This window comes from Podarcis melisellensis (genome assembly GCF_964234715.1).
Source record: "Podarcis melisellensis genome assembly, chromosome: 12".
In the NCBI taxonomy this organism is placed as follows: domain Eukaryota; kingdom Metazoa; phylum Chordata; class Lepidosauria; order Squamata; family Lacertidae; genus Podarcis; species Podarcis melisellensis.
The window spans coordinates 53,161,707-53,180,031 of record NC_138544.1 but is presented as its reverse complement, the minus strand read 5'-3'; the positions used below and the strand labels follow the sequence as shown (position 1 = coordinate 53,180,031).

The window sequence follows — 18,325 nt, the reverse complement described above, 5'->3', positions numbered from 1 at the left end:
CACAAGGGCCATCGAGTCCAACCCCCTGCCAAGCAGGAAACACCATCAGAGCACTCCTGACATATGGTTGTCAAGCCTCTGCTTAAAGACCTCCAAAGAAGGAGATCCACCACACTCCTTGGCAGCAAATTCCACTGTCGAACAGCTCTTACTGTCAGGAAGTTCTTCCTAATGTTTAGGTGGAATCTTCTTTCTTGTAGTTTGGATCCATTGCTCAGTGTCCGCTTCTCTGGAGCAGCAGAAAACAACCTTTCTCCCTCCTCTATGTGACATCCTTTTATATATTTGAACATGGCTATCATATCACCCCTTAACCTCCTCTTCTCCAAGCTTGGTTTAATCCCTGGACTTGAAAGCTGGGAATCCTACAATCTCTGGAGGGCACCAGAGGGTGGGCCCACATTGTGCCTTTGCTCCTTCTTGGGAAGAAATGAGTTGCTGCCTTATTTATAACACACCACAAATCATGCCTGGGAATGGCCACCATTTTGGAGAAACATTTATTGCCCGTGGACAACATGATTTACAAGTGCCGACTCAACGCCCCGAAAGCCAAAGGGAAACAGATTGTTGGCATGACAAAAAGGTATTTAGCACTTTATAAACAAACCCCTGTTGCATTTCCTTTGAAAAATAAAAGAAAAGGGCAGCCTACCCGAAACCCCTCAGGAAGGAGAGAGATGTTTTCTGCAACTGTTCCAGGCAAAAACGTCCTAGACGACAGTCGGCGAAGCTCACTGGAAATCTTTTTGGGAAGGGCCGGTGAAAAATATTGTCGCTTCATGATTAGAGCTTCCTAAATCAAGTTTTGCTGGCATGACATGAAGTGAACAAGGGCAGTAAAACCGAGGAAGTACATTGTGCTTGCGTCCCGGCCTGGACATGGAGAGGTTATGGGCGAACCGAAATGTCAGCTGGCTGGGATTGTCTTGGTTTAATCACTGGCCTTGAAAGGTGGGAACTGGTCGTTCACAGAGGGGGGTGTAATCTAAAAACTCAACCTCACATTGAGCTCTTCTAGTTCCAAAGATGGACATCATGCGATGGCAGCAGCTTCAAAGAACCACCTTGGCTTTGGGACACCATGGGGGTGAGAGCATCACCTATCCATTTTTCAATCTTCACCATTCAATTTCCAGAGCTCCCAGTGAAGGGGAATTGTTAAATCACCTGGGAATTGTAGCTCCAGGAGAGGCATAGGGTGGGGTCTCCTAAGAACTCTCTGCTCCCTTAATGAACTACGACTCCCAGAATTATTTGGGGGGGAATGAAAAAGTATGTTCAGAGTAGTATCTCACTGCTTTAAATGTATGTAGTGAATGTTATGTATGTACTAAAGTTCTCACCCTGGGCCAGCAGGGGGATGCTGTAGTTTTCACTCAGGTCCACATATGCAAATAAGGAATTGAAAGTGACGTTCAGTGATTGGATAGTTACAGAAAGTTGTTACTGTTGCTTTGTAGCTGAGCTCTATATAAGCAGGTTGGCTGAACCCTTCAGCCCAGTTCTGTCCTGGCCTGTGAATAAACAAGAGCTGTCTGAAGGACCGCTGTGTTGTCTGATATGTTCACCCACAACTTAACAGTGAATGCAGTCTTGGTTTTTAGCGACATGCTGTCGGGCTACCCATGTGGTACTGCAGTCTTTTCGGGTATGCACCCAGGGGATTTTGGGGGGTTGGTAATTATTGTTGAGAGTAAGGGTGAGTGCGTTTGTGCGGGGAAATGTGTGCTGGCACAGGTTGGATTGACATCAAGTTGTGTTGCTGGGTGTGGTATTTGTTGGCAGTGTAGCTAAATTGCACTTGGGAAGCCAAATTATGTGCAATACCGACTCTCTTCTCGAAATTAAAACCATGTCGAAACACTTGTTAAAATATTCAACAGCTTTCTACTTTCAGAACATATAGCTAATGAAGAAAATATGCCAAGTATTTACATTTCCGTGCTTATCCAAGCATGGACTAAGTTTTCCTTAGCTGAAGATTACAGCTTCCTCCTTAAGCATTCAAGCAAATCTGTGTATTTCTCTCTTTCCGGGGCTTGCATGACCCAGCAAGGTCACGCAGTTCCTTCTGGGAGGTTTCCACTTTTTCCTTCCAGAAGTCTTCTCCTTGCTGCTTTTTTTAGGAGAACATCAACGTCTGTACTTCTTTCTGTCACATGCATTCACACAGAAACATTACCCCTCCTCTCTATTGTGTTGAGATAGAGTGTTATCTAAGACAGTCTCTTCTCCAGCGTTCATGGAGATGCAGCCATTACAGTCAAGTCACTCACACACCAAACAAAATGGAGAATGGAATGAGATACCTCCTGTGGGACCAGTTAACCAGTCACACAGGAGTTACTGGGGAACATTCCAGAATCAAACACACAATAATGCATTTAAGCACTCCCAATTTCAGTAAATTAAATCACTATACTTAACAGAATTTGTTGTGTGCATTGAGTAAATGGAAATCTATTTTATAGATTTTTGATATTTCATCTGTTTTATTGTGTTATGTATTTTGTTTGCTTTTCTTTGCAAAACACTTAGTCAAATGAAAAGCAGTTTTCGAAAGAAACAAACAATATTATGCATTTTGTTGAATGAACCAGCTGTTTCGAGCCTTGGGAGTTTGCATGTGCAGTGATTAGTGATAAGGCCCTGGGAAAACAGGGTTCAAGTTCAATGCTGAAGCTAATTGGATGGTCTTGGGTCAATCTCAGCCTATCCTAACTCATGGGGTTGGTGGGAGGATAAAATGGGAAGGGAGAAGCTATGCAAACCATCTCTAGCTCCTTGGAGGAAAGAGGGAATATACCGGTAAATGCACTTAATAAACAATGAAATCAAATACAGTGGTACCTCGGGTTAAGCACTTAATTCGTTCTAGAGGTCCGTTCTTAACCTGAAGCGCCACTTTAGCTAATGGGGCCTCCTGCTGCAGCTGCGCCACCGGAGCACGATTTCTGTTCTCACCCTGAAGCAATGTTCTTAACCCGAGGTATTATTTCTGAGTTAGTGGAGTCTGTAACCTGAAGTGTCTGTAACCCAAGGTACCACTGTAGTTTGCTTTCTATCAACTATGCATCCTGTTCAGTTAGACATCAATAGCCCTGGTGCCTATAAACCAGGGGTCAGAAACCTTTTCCAGCTGTGGGCTGGTCCACCATCCCTCAAACCATGTGTTGACCAGGCTTTTTTGGGGGGGGGGTGAACGAATTCCTGTGCCCCACAAATAACCCAGAGATGCATTTTAAATAAAAGGACACATTCTACTCATGTAAAAACATGCTGATTCCCAGACAGTTCGCGGGCCGGATTGAGAAGGCGATTCGGCCGCATCCGGCCCCCAAGCCTTAGGTTGCCTACCCCTGCTATACACCTCCCCATTCCCCCAGCCCCAAAGCCATCGAGATTTTGAACCATCAAAACCTTCCAGGACCTACCCTTCCAAAACCTTTGAACCATCAAAACCTTCCAGGACCTACCCTTCCAAACCCTGTTAGGTATTACCACCCCGGCCCATCAAAAGCTTGCAGGCTCCGCCTGTTATCTAACCCCCAGAAGACCAGGTATTTGTGAAACGCCTGTTTGGCAGCCCTAACTGTTATTCGCAGGGCTCAACCAAAACAAACAGGTCTAATGAGAGGATTATGTGTGTTGGACATAATTCACCGATATCTATTCTCTGCGCAATGCAGTGAGGGCAGGAAAAGGCCAGTGGTTGTTTGTCCCGCACATTCTTTGCTTGCATTCTGCAAACAGATAAATACCAGTGGAACAGCATGGCGGCAGATACTTGGCATATTTAGTTGCTGATGATCTGCAGGCCTGGGCCAAAGGAGTTTCAGAAGATCTGGAAAGAAGCCAGTTCCAAACCCAAACCTACTCTCTCTCTCTCAATCTCTCCACATCTCCCCCTTCCCCTTTTGTGCTTTGGGATTGCTGTGGAAAAGGAGTTTCTGCTCATCAAACACACCCCAGAAGCTCTCAATATCCAAAACCTTGGCAAGAGCCCAGGGCCCTGTTCTCAGCCCATTTGTCAAATGTTATCGGCTGAGCGCTGACTCCCACCCCAGGGCAAATCCTACTTATCCTTTCTCAACTGCCAAGGCCTCCTGGAGAGCCTTAATAAATCTGACCACCTTTATCAAGGGTTGGTTTCCCTTAGGCAACATTTCTGCGTGAATGTGAAGACTTCTGCCTTGGAGGAATTTCTGGTGTATTCCCAAGCAGCCCCCCAATACTGGAGTATAAACAAAGGAACATAGGAAATGGTCTTATTTCCAGTGTGCACCCAGATGTGGGGGGTGTTGCCTTTGTTTTCCTGATTACAGTGGTACCTCGGGTTAAGTACTCAATTTGTTCTGGAGGTCTGTTCTTAACCTGAAACTGTTCTTAATCTGAAGCACCACTTTAGCTAATGGGGCCTTCTGCTGCCGTCGCGCCGCTGGAGCACGATTTCTGTTCTCATCCTGAAGCAAAGTTCTTAACCTGAAGCACTATTTCTGGGTTATCGGAGTCTGTAACCTGAAGTGTATGTAACCTGAAGCGTATGTAACCTGAGGTACCACTGTATAATGCTACCACTTCTGTCCCCAGTGTGGTACTGTAGTTAGAGCAGGAGTCAGCAAGCTTTTTCAGCAGGGGGCCGGTCCACTGTCCCTCAGACCATGTGGTGAGCCAGACTATATTTTTGGGGGGGTAATGAACGAATTCCTATGCCCCACAAATAACCCAGAGATGCATTTTAAATAAAAGCACACATTCTACTCATGTAAAAACACACTGATTCCCGGACCGTCCTCGGGCCAGATTGAGAAGTTGATTGGGCTGCACCTGGCCCCTGGGCCTTAGGTTGCCTACCCCTGAGTTAGAGTGTTGAACCAGGACCTGGGAGACCAGGGTTCGAATCCTCGCTAGGCCATGAAGCTCACGGAGTTGGGCAGTCACTGTTTCTTGGCTTTGACATGGGGATGAAATGAGGAATAGCTGGACCTGTGGTCTGAAGTAGCAGGGCTCTTCTTCCATTCCTCCCTCAAATCGTATAAGCAAAGATTGAGCTCAATAACTTTGGGCAAAACTAAAAAAGAAAGACAGCATATTAAAAAGTAGAGACATCACCTTGCCAACAAAAGTCTGTATAGTAAAAGCTATGGTTTTCCCAGTAGTGATGTATGGAAGTGAGAGCTGGACCATAAAGAAGGCTGAATGCCGAAGAATGGATGCTTTTGAATTCTGGTGCTGGAGGAGACTCTTGAGAGTCCCATGGACTGCAAGAAGATCAAACCTATCCATCCTTAAGGAAATCAGCCCTGAGTGCTCACTGGAAGGACAGATCCTGAAGCTGAGGCTCCAATACTTTGGCCACCTCATGAGAAGAGAAGACTCCCTGGAAAAGACCCTGATGTTGGGAAAGATGGAGGGCACAAGGAGAAGGGGACGACAGAGGACGAGATGGTTGGGCAGTGTTCTCGAAGCTACCAGCATGAGTTTGACCAAACTGTGGGAGGCAGTGGAAGACAGAAGTGCCTGGTGTGCTCTGGTCCATGGGGTCACGAAGTCGGACACGACTAAACGACTGAACAACAAAAAAGAAAAGCTCTTCTGTTCACTTTTTGAAACATGGCAACCCTACATTTATCTGCAATAGCTGCTGATATATTTAGGCAGTCCCTAAATATATCAGCAGCCTGCTGGGACACTCTTGTAACAGTTTACACAGAAAACGGGAAGCCGGTGTTGTACTTCATCAGCAGGAGGGATTGTTCTCTCACGGAGAGTCGCCTCTTGCCAGCAGCTCAGAAGTGAACATAATAAAAGCAGAAATACTGCGGAGTAGTCATAATATTAACTCAGATAACAATAGGTGGCTTGAGCCTTGTTGAGAAACGCGCTGAGAACTGATAGCATGGACAATCTGGACGGCAAATGTGTTCCTCTGAAAGACCACCAAATATTAGGGTACAAAAATAAAACCTCAGAGATTTGGGAGCTATTCCATCATAGTAATTTTACTATTTATACCCCACACATCTTACTGGGTTGCCCCAGCCACTCTGGGAGGCTTCCAACATATATAAAAACATAATAAAACATTAAACATTAACAAAATACCCTTCCCTATACAGGGCTGCCTTCAGATGGCTTGGGGATTGCACAACTCACTATCTCCCAACATTTTTCTGATGAGAATAGGGTAATCCTAAGGAAAAGTGGCACATTCCAGGATAAAATCAGAAACCAGGACGGCTTCTGTAATTCTAGGACACTTAGATAAAGGTGAAGGGTGAGGGGATCCCTGACCATTAGGTCCAGTGGCCGACTCTGGGGTTGCGACGCTCATTTCGCTTTATTGGCCGAGGGAGCCGGAGTACAGCTTCCAGGTCATTTGGCCAGCATGACTAAGCCGCTTCTGGCGAACCAGAGCAGCGCATGGAAATGCAGTTTACCTTCCCGCCAGAGCAGTACCTATTTATCTACTTGCACTTTGACGTGCTTTCGAACTGCTAGGTTGGCAGGAGCAGGGACCGAGCAACGGGAACTCACTCCATCGCGGGGATTCAAACTGCTGACCTTCTGATTAGCAAGTCCTAGGCTCTGTGGTTTAACCCACAGTGCCACCCGCGTCCCTCTAGGACACTTAGATAGGAGCCTCCTAACAATTCTCAGCACCCTTAACAAATTACCCTTCCCAGAATTCCCTGGGGGAAGCCATTACTGTTAAAGGTGCTGAGAGCTGCACTTTCCATCGTGGATTAACAATCCCTCTTCCCAGGGAATTCTGGGAACTGTAGTTCTGTGAAGGGAATAGGGCGGCATCTCCCGACAACTCTCGGAGCCCTTCGCAAGCTAAAGCTCCTAGAATTCTTTGGCAGAAGCCACGACGGTTTGAAGTCCTTCAAATATGTGGTGTGTTTGTGGCCTAACTTAGAGCCATCATTTTAATGGCTCTATTCTGGGTAGAACTTAGTTGGACACAACCCTTTGTTTTGTTACGTCTTTGTGGGGCTTGTTTCTCATTGATATACGCAAGCATATATGTTTATATATAAATATATTGACAGAGGGCGACCAATGCGTTTTGGAGAGGTGCAGAAACACACGAGAGGCAGGGAAGGCCAGTACCGGCACTGGAAAACAGAGGGAATTACCATAAAACATTGAAGCAGCAAATATTGTTGCTTAACACACAGTGAAATTGTCAAATGTTTTGCCAGATCAAGAGCCCCGCGTTCACTTCAAAGTTTGCTGGAGGTGTAATTTCGCGGCAGCCTAGAAATGTGTCTGTGCCCCTCTCGCCTGAAAAACTTTACTAGTCTCTCCCAAAAATAGGGTTTCCAATAGTGAAGATCTGAACAAAGTTGTTGAGGGTTTTTTTTTGGGGGGGGGAGCCTTTGCTTTCCCCCGATTTTTAAAAGTAGCAGTACTTGCCATATGTCCGAGTTTCCCCTGACATTATGCCAATTCCCAGACATGTCAGGAAAGACCCAGACACATGGCAGCCCCACCAAAACTCTCACTTGGGGTGGAATTTGGCAGCAATTCTATTTTTTTTTTTAATTATTATTATTCTCACACACAGTTCCTCAAAAAAACAGCCGTGTTTTTTTGGGTGGGGTGGAGGAGGGATACAAAGTTGTTGTGACAGGACTAGCCAAAAGATCTTTTCCCCTTCACACCTGCAGTAGGAAGGGGTGTGCTTATTTTATCACCCCTTCCCCACTTATCTTCCATGTCAGCTCAAACATTTTTCTCCTCAGCCCGGGCCGCATCTCATGTGTTTTGAAACCATGACAAGAGAATTTGCAAGAGCTGTCCAGGGTGTGTGCAAATGCTTTCCTAACAGTAGTTTGAACATATTTGGTATGATTCATTTGTTAATTCTACAAATGGCCTCAAAAAAAAAAAAGAAAGTCTGCTTTTCTGCTACAAATACAGTTAAGAGCAACCCTGAATTCCTTCGTTTGCTGCTTCTGTGGGGAAAATAAATAATAATGCCTAATGTTAATCTTTGGGCCTTTTTTTATTTACAAAATGGCATGTCCACTAAGTACAATATATTTTGCTTTAGAAATAAAATCTGGAGCTGCAAGGAGCATCGCCAAAGGCATGTACGTTATGCTGAAAACATTTCTGCTAAGTATCGTATGCATTTGCTTTGCTTAATAGAAATTATAGCAAGTGTAACTCAAAAGATATGCTGAAAGGCACATTTCACTTCTGGTAAACCAAAGGCACAAGCAGGGAACAAGATAACCTGCCTGCAGTCCTTTGACTTCTCCCCACATCCAACCGCTGCCACCCCCAAATCTACTTCACCGAAATAACAGAATCCAGCCCCAAAGATGACCACAATCATTTCAAGCCAAGCTCCAACTAGAAGGAACTGGGCAGCGTAAGGAAAAAGCGAAGCTCTTTTCACCAGTGAAGACTGACAGGCCGCAAGAGAAACCGCCCACCTCTTGTCATTTTATTTCCGATACATTCCTAGATAATGCATTTGATAGAATTACTGGAAACGCTTCTAGGGACGTTTCAGTCTAGACGTTTCGGTCACCACGGAGATCAGCATCTCCCCTGGGCAAATTCTCTCCTTAATCCCAGCCATATTGTCTGCTGGAATGCCCTGTGTGAGTCAGGGCCGTCTTGGAGATGCGTTTCCTTGCCCATAATCCACACTGCTTATGGCTTGCCAGCTGGGCAAAGAAAACTCGCAACACTGTGGCCTCACTTCAACCTTACTGCACAGGCTTCACGTGCTAACTTCCAACAGCTTTAAGGTGGGATCAGTTGCCGGAAATTCCTGCAGGGATGTGAGGCCTTGAAGGAGCAATTTATACAGTCATACTCATATACACATACTCATACACACACACATATATATATATACATATATATATACATATATATATGTGTATACTCATATACACATACGTGATCTGTGCAGAATGCACGTTCGCAACCCGCAGCGGCGCGTCTGCGCACGTGCGGATTGCGATTCGGCACTTCTGTGCATGCGTAAAGCGCAATTTAGCACTTCTGCGCAAGCGCGACCCCCGAAACCCGGAAGTAACCCGTTCCGGTACTTCTGGGTTTTGGTGGGTCCGTAACCTGAAAAAACGCAACCTGAAGCATCTGTAACCCGAGGTATGACTGTACTGGGGTAGCCACTGTAATGGTTCTAGGGGTTGCTCGTGCGTAAGCCGGTGCAAACACCTGGCTGGGTTGCCTGAGTGAACCTTTTCTGTCCAGACAGCCACTCACCCGTGGCTGCCTCAATCGCTGGCAGAATCCGTCAGTGGGCGTTTCTTAAACTTCTTCCAGCAAAGAAGCTCTTTGACGCCTAGTCTCCTCCTACTCTCTCTGCGCGGAAGCCTTCTGCGCAAGGAGGGCGTAGGCTGGTCCCCGGCAAGGAGTCATGGGACCGCCTCGCCGCTTCCCCCATCTGCCCCCTTTCTCCACTGGTGCTACGCTGATTCTCTTCCCCAGAAGATGGGCTGCCTCTCCCAATCCCGGGACACTCTCTGGAATCCCTCTGGCTTTTGCTCTCTCCCCCCGGCCCTGATGGCAGTTCCCTGACAGCCACCATCGTGCTCTGTGGATGCTACTGGACTCCTGACTCCAATCAGACCTTGGTTCAATGGCCAGGGGTGATGAGAGATGCATTTGAGCCATATCTGGAGCCAGCCCTCCATATGTTTGGGACTACAATTCCCGTCATCCCTGACCACTGGTCCCGTTAGCTAGGGATGATGGGAGTTGTAGTCCCAAACATCTGGAGGGCCGGAGTTTGCCTATGCCTGATCTGGAGGGACTCAGATGTCCCCTAGCTGTCCAAAGTGGCAACCCAGCCAGACGGACGGGATATAAGTAATAAACTATTATTATTACCCTTACATGGAGTGACCCAGTCCCAGAGCTCAGAACCCTGGCAAAACATTAACCAGGTAGCCAAAGCAGTGCCCTCTGTTTTGTTTGACTACAATTCCCATCCTCCCCGATCACCATGGACAGCGGTCAGGGATGATGGGAGCTGGAGTCCATCAACATATGGAGGACGTATCACTTTGGCTCTCCCCGACAGATGCCAATAAATCTGCATCAGCAATGTGATCCTGCATCCTTAGGCGGTGGAAAGAGGTGTTGTCATTTTTAAAATAATAAATCTGGTTGCAGTGCAGCAGGAAATATAGCTTGCGGTTAGGGTGGGACAGTGGTGGTGGGGACCATTTTCAGCCAAAGAGGCTTGTCTCCTGGGGGGGCAAAAGTAGAAGGGCCAATGGACCTGACTTTTGTTATTATAGGCTACATTCCAGCTGCGCAAGTCAGAGGTATCTGTACGCACCTCTCCTTCCATCCAGGCAAACAAGGGGCAGATTCTAGCCAGGCAAAAGCACTTAAGGTGCGGAGCAGGGCCGGTGAGGGGTGTGCCCTGTTTGGGGTGGGGGAGGAATCCTAAGGGCCAGAGATAGAGAGAGCTAGCAGGCCACATTTGCCCCCAGGACCTGGGGTTCCCCACTCCTGGGCTGGAGCAAAAATAGGAAATGAGGAGCCAGTAAGCATTTAGGCCACTCTGCACACTGATGAATACTACGTGAACCTTGCAAGCACAGACACAGGAAGTACCCAAATAACTATCTAGGTCAGGGGATTGACAAAGGGGCACAAGCAATGGCATAGAAAGGGATGGCGAGAGAAGCTTGGGTGACTCTCTTGACGTGGAACCCTGTGGAATTTCTACGGGGGACTTGCTTTGTTGCGTTGCTGGTTAACCACCGAGATTGGGGCTGACAATCCAGCTACCTCCCCTAGTGGAATATAGTGTCTTTGGAAGAATAAGAAACCTTTATTTTCATCTGCTTCTGTGAAGTCTGGGCAGGGGCGGGGACGATAAAGCTTTTGTTCAATTTTTGCAACTCAGTCGTCTTCGCTGCACCAGTTTGGTTTGACTGGTGGATAAATCTGCCGGGATACTCGCAGTTCAGGTCCTGGCAGCTCCTTAAAAAGACCCTAAAATCTGGTGTTTTGGCAAGCCAGCCGTCATGATTCTAATATCTAGATTGTTTCAAAAGCACACTTAAATGCAGATCACGACGATGTATTGTGACCTAGCTTGCAGTGGGCGGCCTTTAATGCTTAAGAATTACAACCGGATAGTTCTCATTGTCCAACAATATTTTGCGGCTTAGATAAGGTGGCCCTTAGTGCAGGCACCAGCATACCCGCCAGTACCTCCATAAAGGTACCCATAAATATCACCTCAAAAATTCTCTTTGACCTCAGCTCCCATGTGTGCTGGCTCAGCCTCCTCTACACTGGACATGCCCCTTTAAAACATGACATTTCACTGAGTGCCAGGATTGGATGCCCACCCTGTGTGGCATCCTCTTCCCTATTGATGGGATGGCTGGCTGGTGGTGGGGTAGGCCCCCCGCCATTTTGTGACCCTGTTTCTCATTCAGCTCTCTAAGAAGCGGCAGCCATTACGCCACACCACCGCAGCGGCCATTTTGTGCTATGTCACATCCCAACCAACGGCTGCCATTTTGTGACAGGCACCCACGGCACTTTCTCGGCATTCCAAATGGGCCCACTGAGGCCTTTCTTGGTGGAATTAAGGGAGGACCAATGCTCAGGCATAGTCAAACTCGGCCCTCCAGATGTGTTGGGACTACAACTCCCGTCACCCCTAGCTAACAGGACCAGTGGTCAGGGGTGATGGGAGTTGTAGTCCCAAAACATCTGGAGGGCCGAGTTTGCCTATGCCTGCTCTTGACTTGGGTCTCTCGGTAGCCAGGAGTCAAAGGACCAGCAAAAGGGGGAGGAAAAAAGAGGGAAAATAATAATAAGCGTTGGCAGTGATACCCTTTGGTCCAGAGTGTTTGGGGAGCCACTAAGTTAGCCTAATGCTTGATCACACTATTAGGAAGAACAGTTTCTTCTCTCATTTTTGTGTGTGTGCTCTCCTGTTTCCTTCATTTAGAACGGAGACAGTGAAAAACAGCCAACTGTGGGCGCAGTCGGCGTTGTTTAAAAGCAGATACAATCGCAGGACGTGGATTGGATTCAGAAACGGAACTTGAGTAGATGTTGACAGATTTACTGCTCTCTCCCCGCAGCTTGTTTTGGCTGTCAAGGTTGGCTCTCCATTTTCACACGCGGCACGCAGCGCAGACCCAGATGCGCGTGTGCGCACGGCCGCTTGTTTACAACAATAGAAGGAGTGCGTGGTTGCTCCAGATAGAATCCTGAAACATCCTTCGGCCTCGCCGCGTGCGATGGAAGCACGCACGGCACCTTCCGGGGTTTCGTATGGCTGTGGGAACGGGCTGGTTTTCGGTCGCTGCGGGCCGCCGTGATCACAGGATGGGTTCTGTGCCGTTCCAGTCGACGACTGCGCCTTTCCACCTAAAGGCAAAGCAGAAATGTTTACTTGGATGGGTTTTGAGGTGGAATAAGCTATGGTTTTCCCAGTAGTGATGTATGGAAGTGAGAGCTGAACCATAAAGAAGGCTGATCGCTGAAGAATTGATGCTTTTGAATTATGGTGCTGGAGGAGACTCTCAAGAGTCCCATGGACTGCAAGAAGATCAAACCTATCCATTCTGAAGGAAATGAGCCCTGAGTGCTCACTGGAAGGACGGATCCTGAAGCTGAGGCTCCAAGACTTTGGCCACCTCATGAGAAGAGAGGACTCCCTGGAAAAGACCCTGATGTTGGGAAAGATGGAGGCACAAGGAGAAGGGGACGGCAGAGGATGAGATGGTTGGATAGAGTTCTCGAAGCTACCAGCATGAGTTTGACCAAACTGCGCGAGGCAGTGGAAGACAGGAGGGCCTGGCGTGCTCTGGTCCATGGGGTCACAAAGAGTCGAACGAATAAACGACTAAAAAACAACAACAAAAGTGGAATTACCACAAGACTGGTGAGGACCGGTTGAAGGAGAAATTAACAGCTGACCGTGAAAAACAACATGCAGGATCAGGCCCATCCAGTCCAATATGCTGTTCTCACACGGGACAACCAAATGCCTAGGAGATATGCAATGCAAGCAGGATCTGAGCACAAAAGCCCCTCCTGGGGCTTCCAGCAACTGCTATTCAGAAGCATGACTTGCCTCTGGCTCTCCTCCCTTTGAGGTTTTGAAGCAGAGATGATAATAATAATAATAATAATAATAATAATAATAATAATAATAATAATAATAATAATTTTATTTATACCCTGCCCTCCCCAGCCAAGACCGGGCTCAGGGTGGCTAACACCAGGTATAAAAAGAATTGATTAAAAACAAGATTAAAGTACAACATTAAAATGCAGCCTCATCTCAGTAGAAACTCAAATCGAAAACTTACTTTTGGGGGATGAAAACGTCAAGTCTTCACCAAGGCCAACTATCCAGACTGCTCCTACATGGGCCAGAAAAAAGCCAGGGAAGTCCCCAAATAGGAGTTCCATCACAGAAGGAGAAAGGAAACAGGAAAGAGGGGGAAGGGATCAAGTTGATTCCAAGCCAAAGGCCAGGTGGAACAACTCTGTCTTACAGGCCCTGCAGAAAGAAATCAGATCCCGCAGGGCCCTGGTCTCATGAGACAGAGCGTTCCACCAGGCCGGGGCCAGTGTTGAAAAGGCCCTGGCTCTGGTTGAGGCTTATTTGACTTCCTTAGGACCCAGGACCTCTAGGGTGTTGCTATTTATGGACCTTTATGGATGCTTTAGCTGAGATTCCTGCATTACAGGGGGTTCGACTAAATGACTCTTGGGGTCCCTTCCTATTCTAAAATTCCACGAATCTATGATGCCAGCGCATATCCATCATGGTTGGCATCCGTCAAAAGCCCTCTCCTCCTCTGTGAACTCGGCCAGTCCTCTTTCAAAGCCATCTAAGTTCCTATCCATCACTGCCTCCTGTGGACATGAGTTCCACAGTTAACTAAGTGCTGCGTCCAGAAGTACTTTATTTTTGTCTGCCCCAAATGTCCAGCATTCAGCTTCCCTAGACGTCAGGGCTAGATTCGCCATTTTAAGCAAAACAAGAACGTGCTCAGGGCATCAAGGGAAGGGCGGCACCCCAGATATTTTCCCGTTGCTGGATTTACCATGGACTGTATCACAGAGTTGTAGGTCTGGAAGGGACACCAAGGGTCATCTAGTCCAACCCCCCTGAAAATACAGGAATCTCAATGAAATTCAAAGACTATTTAGTTAAATATGTTAAGATAACTTAATTGGAAAAATTTGCAAATACCAGATAGGCTTAGGATTTAAATATGTAATGTTAGAGAATATCATGTTTGAAGTTAAAATGAAAAGAAAGAAAGATGTTAAGTGATTAAGTTAATTTTTTGAGAAAATTGGATTTGGAAAACTGTTACAATGGTATACACTGAAATTCAGCCAGGGGGATTTGAGGAAGTCACTTAATAATGTTACAAAGATTAGATTAAATACAATTAAGATGTATGTTTGTTTGTTTGTTTAAAATTTTTGGAAAATCAATAAAAAAATTGGAAAGAAAAAGAAAATACCGGAATCTCAGCTGAACAAAAATAATGGCGCAGCTGAACAAAAATAAACGTTATTTTATACAGATACACCAAAATGAGCATTGTTTCCCCTCTTACTGTAGGTTTCGTTTCATTTTGAAAAATCTAATTTTATTTTAAGATTTATTGTTTATATTTCGAATCAGATATATACAGGGGCATCAAAATCTTTTAAGCACTTTGGACCTCTAAAGCAGTGTTTTTCAACCTTTTTTGGGCAAAGGCACACTTGTTTCATGAAACAAATCACGAGGCACACCACCATTAGAAAATGTCAAAAAAATTAACTCTGTGCCTATATTGACTATATATAAAGTAATTCTCTTGAATAGGAATCAAATAAACACAAAGAAAGTATTTTATAATTACTTTATTATGAAATAGTAAGTAAACAGAAATATGAAAAATTATAAAATACTTTATTTTTAAATCTTTCCAATTTTTCAATTTTTCCCAGCACACCAGGCAACATCTCACGGCACACTAGTGTGCCGCGGAGCAGTGGTTGAAAAACACTGCTCTAAAGGACTTAATCTGGCCTTGCTAGATGTCTACGAGTTCTAGTTTCATGAGAGAGGGAGGGGGGGGGAAACTTCTATTCGCTTTTTCCATGCTCTGCTACCATCCTGTTGCCTCTCACTCGCCTTACAAAACGGAACTGTTGTTCCTGAGTAGAGAGTCAAGATTCTGCGACTGAATGAGGCGGGCAAACCCTCTCAGGAGGAGAGCCTCGGCCCAAGGACGTCACATGAACCGCCATTACAATGGGAGCTCATCAGCAAACGGCTTCCTGCCGGTGGCCTTCACAAAAGTGCCCCGAGGCTTGAATCAGCCTGGACCGATTGTTCTCTTAAGGACTCTTTTGACAGTCATGTTTATTTATGGCTATGACTTCAAAGGAGCTCCAGCAAGGAGCCAGAATCGTTGAAATACACTTGGGAGTTCAATGGAGAGTCAATTCTCGCTTCTAAAAGCTTTTGTAACAGTGCAGGTTTGCCGCCTTAATTGACTCGGGGAGTCAGTCCGGGAATGCCAACTGCACATCTTGTTTAACTTCTTTTATGTCCTCCAAACACGTACCTGTTTCTTAAAAGACACAGAGGCCTCTCCGGGTCTCTCTTCTTTCCACTGTAACTCCGCAGAAAGATGTTGTAGGAACTTGGGTCTCCCACTGTTTTTGGACTACAATTCCCATCATCCACAGCTGCTGGTCCTGCTAGCTAGGGATGATGGGAGTTGTAGTCAAAAAACAGCTGACGACTCAAGTTTGGGAAACCCTGTTGCAGATCATGCAGCTTTTGCCTTGCATGTTTGCTTGGTTTTTGCTTCTTCGTAAGTTGTTTTGAATGTGCAAATAAACGGGATGCAGGAATCGTCTGACTTCTTTGATTTCGACTACGTATTTGTAGGGTCAGACGATTATCCTGAACCTATCTTCTGATAGACAACCTAGACAGCATCTTAAAAAGCAGAGACATCACCTTGCCAACAAAGGTCCGTATAGTTAAAGCTCTGGTTTGCCCAGTAGTGATGTATGGAAGTGAGAGCTGGACCATAAAGAAGGCTGATCACCAAAGAATTGATGCTTTTGAATTATGGTGCTGGAGGAGACCCTTGAGAGCCCCATGGACTGCAAGAAGATCAAACCTCTCCATTCTGAAGGAAATCAGCCCTGAGTGCTCACTGGAAGGACAGGTCCTGAAGCTGAGGCTCCAATACTTTGGCCACCTCATAAGAAGAGAAGACTCCCTGGAAAAAACCCTGATGTTGGGAAAGATGGAGGGCACAAGGAGAAGGGGACAACAGAGGACAAGATGGTTGGACGGTGTTCTCGAAGCTACCAGCATGAGTTTGACCAAACTGTGGAAGGCAGTGGAAGACAGGAGTGCCTGGCGTGCTCTGGTCCATAGGGTCACGAGTAGCTATTAGAAATAAAAGGAGTTATGCTTCACAGCTAGCTTCCACGTTATTTATACTCTGCACGAGTCTGGGGCTCACAATGCACAGTTCTGGGTCCAGTGCATTGGGACCTGCTTTCCAGAATTGGAAGGTCTCTGAAGGTGCTCCAGTCACCTAGCCCAGTCGGGGCAGAACCAGTTGTTGAGCCCAGTCGCTGGCATGGGTTGAAAGGCGTACTGACAGATGGGAGTTGTAGTCTGACAACCTCTGGAGGGTACCAGGTTGTGGGGAGGCTGACTCTTAGTCCCACGTTGAGCAAAAGATGCCTGCATTGCAAGGGGGTTGGACTAGAACCTTTGCATTCCAGAGACATGCATCCAAGCCAAGGGAATTCCAGGAGAGGCAGGCCTCAGGAGTTAACAAAATAAGACGGCTGCCTTAGAGATCACGGCGAGATCAAAGTTGCAGCCTACCCTTCGGCAGAGCTAACAGAAGTTATTTCCTCTTGCTGGAGACAGAAAACAACAGGAGGATCAGGAGTGTGATATGAGCCTCTCTCTCGCTCTCTTTTTTATTCCTTGGGGCGATGGAATACATTACGGCCACATGACATTCCGGGGGGAAAACTCCAGAAAGGCACATTCCTTTCGTCTCTTGGATAAGAACCAAGCTTCTCGCACAGGTGATGGGAGTTGCAATGTAGTCTGAGGCTGGAAGCAGCACGAGGAAGGGGTGTGGGTCATGTCTCCCAGATTTTCATTTCATACATGTCAGATGAGGATGACAGGAGACACACAGCAAAAGGGTTTGCTCTTAGGGATTTGCAAGACATTTAAAAACATAGGGTATCGGAAGGTTGGTGGTTCGAATCCCTGCGATGGGGTGAGCTCCACTTGCTCGGTACAGCTTCTGGGTCATGTGGCCAGCATGACTAAGCCGCTTCTGGCAAAACCAGAGCAGCGCACGGAAACGCCGTTTACCTTCCTGCCTGAGTGGTACCTATTTATCTACTTGCACTTTGTGATTTCAAACTGCTAGGTTGGCAAGAGCTGGGACCGAGCAATGGGAGCTCACCCCATCACAGGGATTCGAACCGCCAACCTTCTGATCGGCAAGCCCTAGGTCCTGTGGTTTAACCCACAGCGCCACCCGCGTCCTAATCCTCCATGGGAGGAGCAGGCAAAACATTCATTGTGCAAGGATTCCCCCATTGCCATCAGATCTGTGCTGGAGGAAAAACAATGCCTGTTGAATTTCTGGCTGTCATGCAACTGTTAAAAGCACAGGAGCCTTGAGAAGAGAAAAATAGTCTCTTGTAGAGGAGTGGAGAGAGTTGGTGTGTCGTCTGCACATGAACTGTGAAGGCTGAATATTTGGGTAACATATCAGATAAGTTTTCGGATGTTCTGAAGATGAACCCCAATTGGCTGCTGGTCGCATTAAAGGTAAAGGAAAAGGTAAAGAGACCCCTGACCATTAGGTTCAGTCATGACCGACTCTTGGGTTGCGGCGCTCATCTCGCTTTATTGGCCAAGGGAGCTGGTGTACAGCTTCCGGGTCATGTGCCCAGCATGACTAAGCCGCTTCTGGCAAACCAGAGCAGCGCACGGAAATGCTGTTTACCTTCCTGCTGGAGCGGTACCTATTTATCTACTTGCACTTTGACATGCTTTCGAACTTCTAGGTTGGCAGGAGCAGGGACCGAGCAACGGGAGCTCCCTGTCATGGAGATTCAAACTGCCAACCTTCTGATCAGCAAGTCCTAGGCTCTGTGGTTTAACCCACAGCACCACCCGCGTCCCTCTGGTCGTATTATCTCTGGCCAAACAAGCTAGCCAGGTTTTTGAAGCATTAAAAAAACCCGTTGAATCTGTTTGAACAGAGAT

The 18,325-nt window shown here is 46.7% G+C and overlaps 1 protein-coding gene across 1 annotated transcript in view; it reads right to left on the bottom strand.

The window, feature by feature from the left end:
- Positions 1-12,078: 12,078 nt before the first annotated feature.
- MINDY4 (MINDY lysine 48 deubiquitinase 4) overlaps positions 12,079-18,325 on the bottom strand; it is a 91,244-nt gene continuing 84,997 nt past the window's right edge. The window contains exon 18 of the mRNA XM_081931693.1: positions 12,079-12,402. Within this exon, the coding sequence (XP_081787819.1) occupies positions 12,354-12,402 (49 nt within the window). The 3' untranslated portion in view covers positions 12,079-12,353. The remainder of the gene's footprint in view (positions 12,403-18,325) is intronic.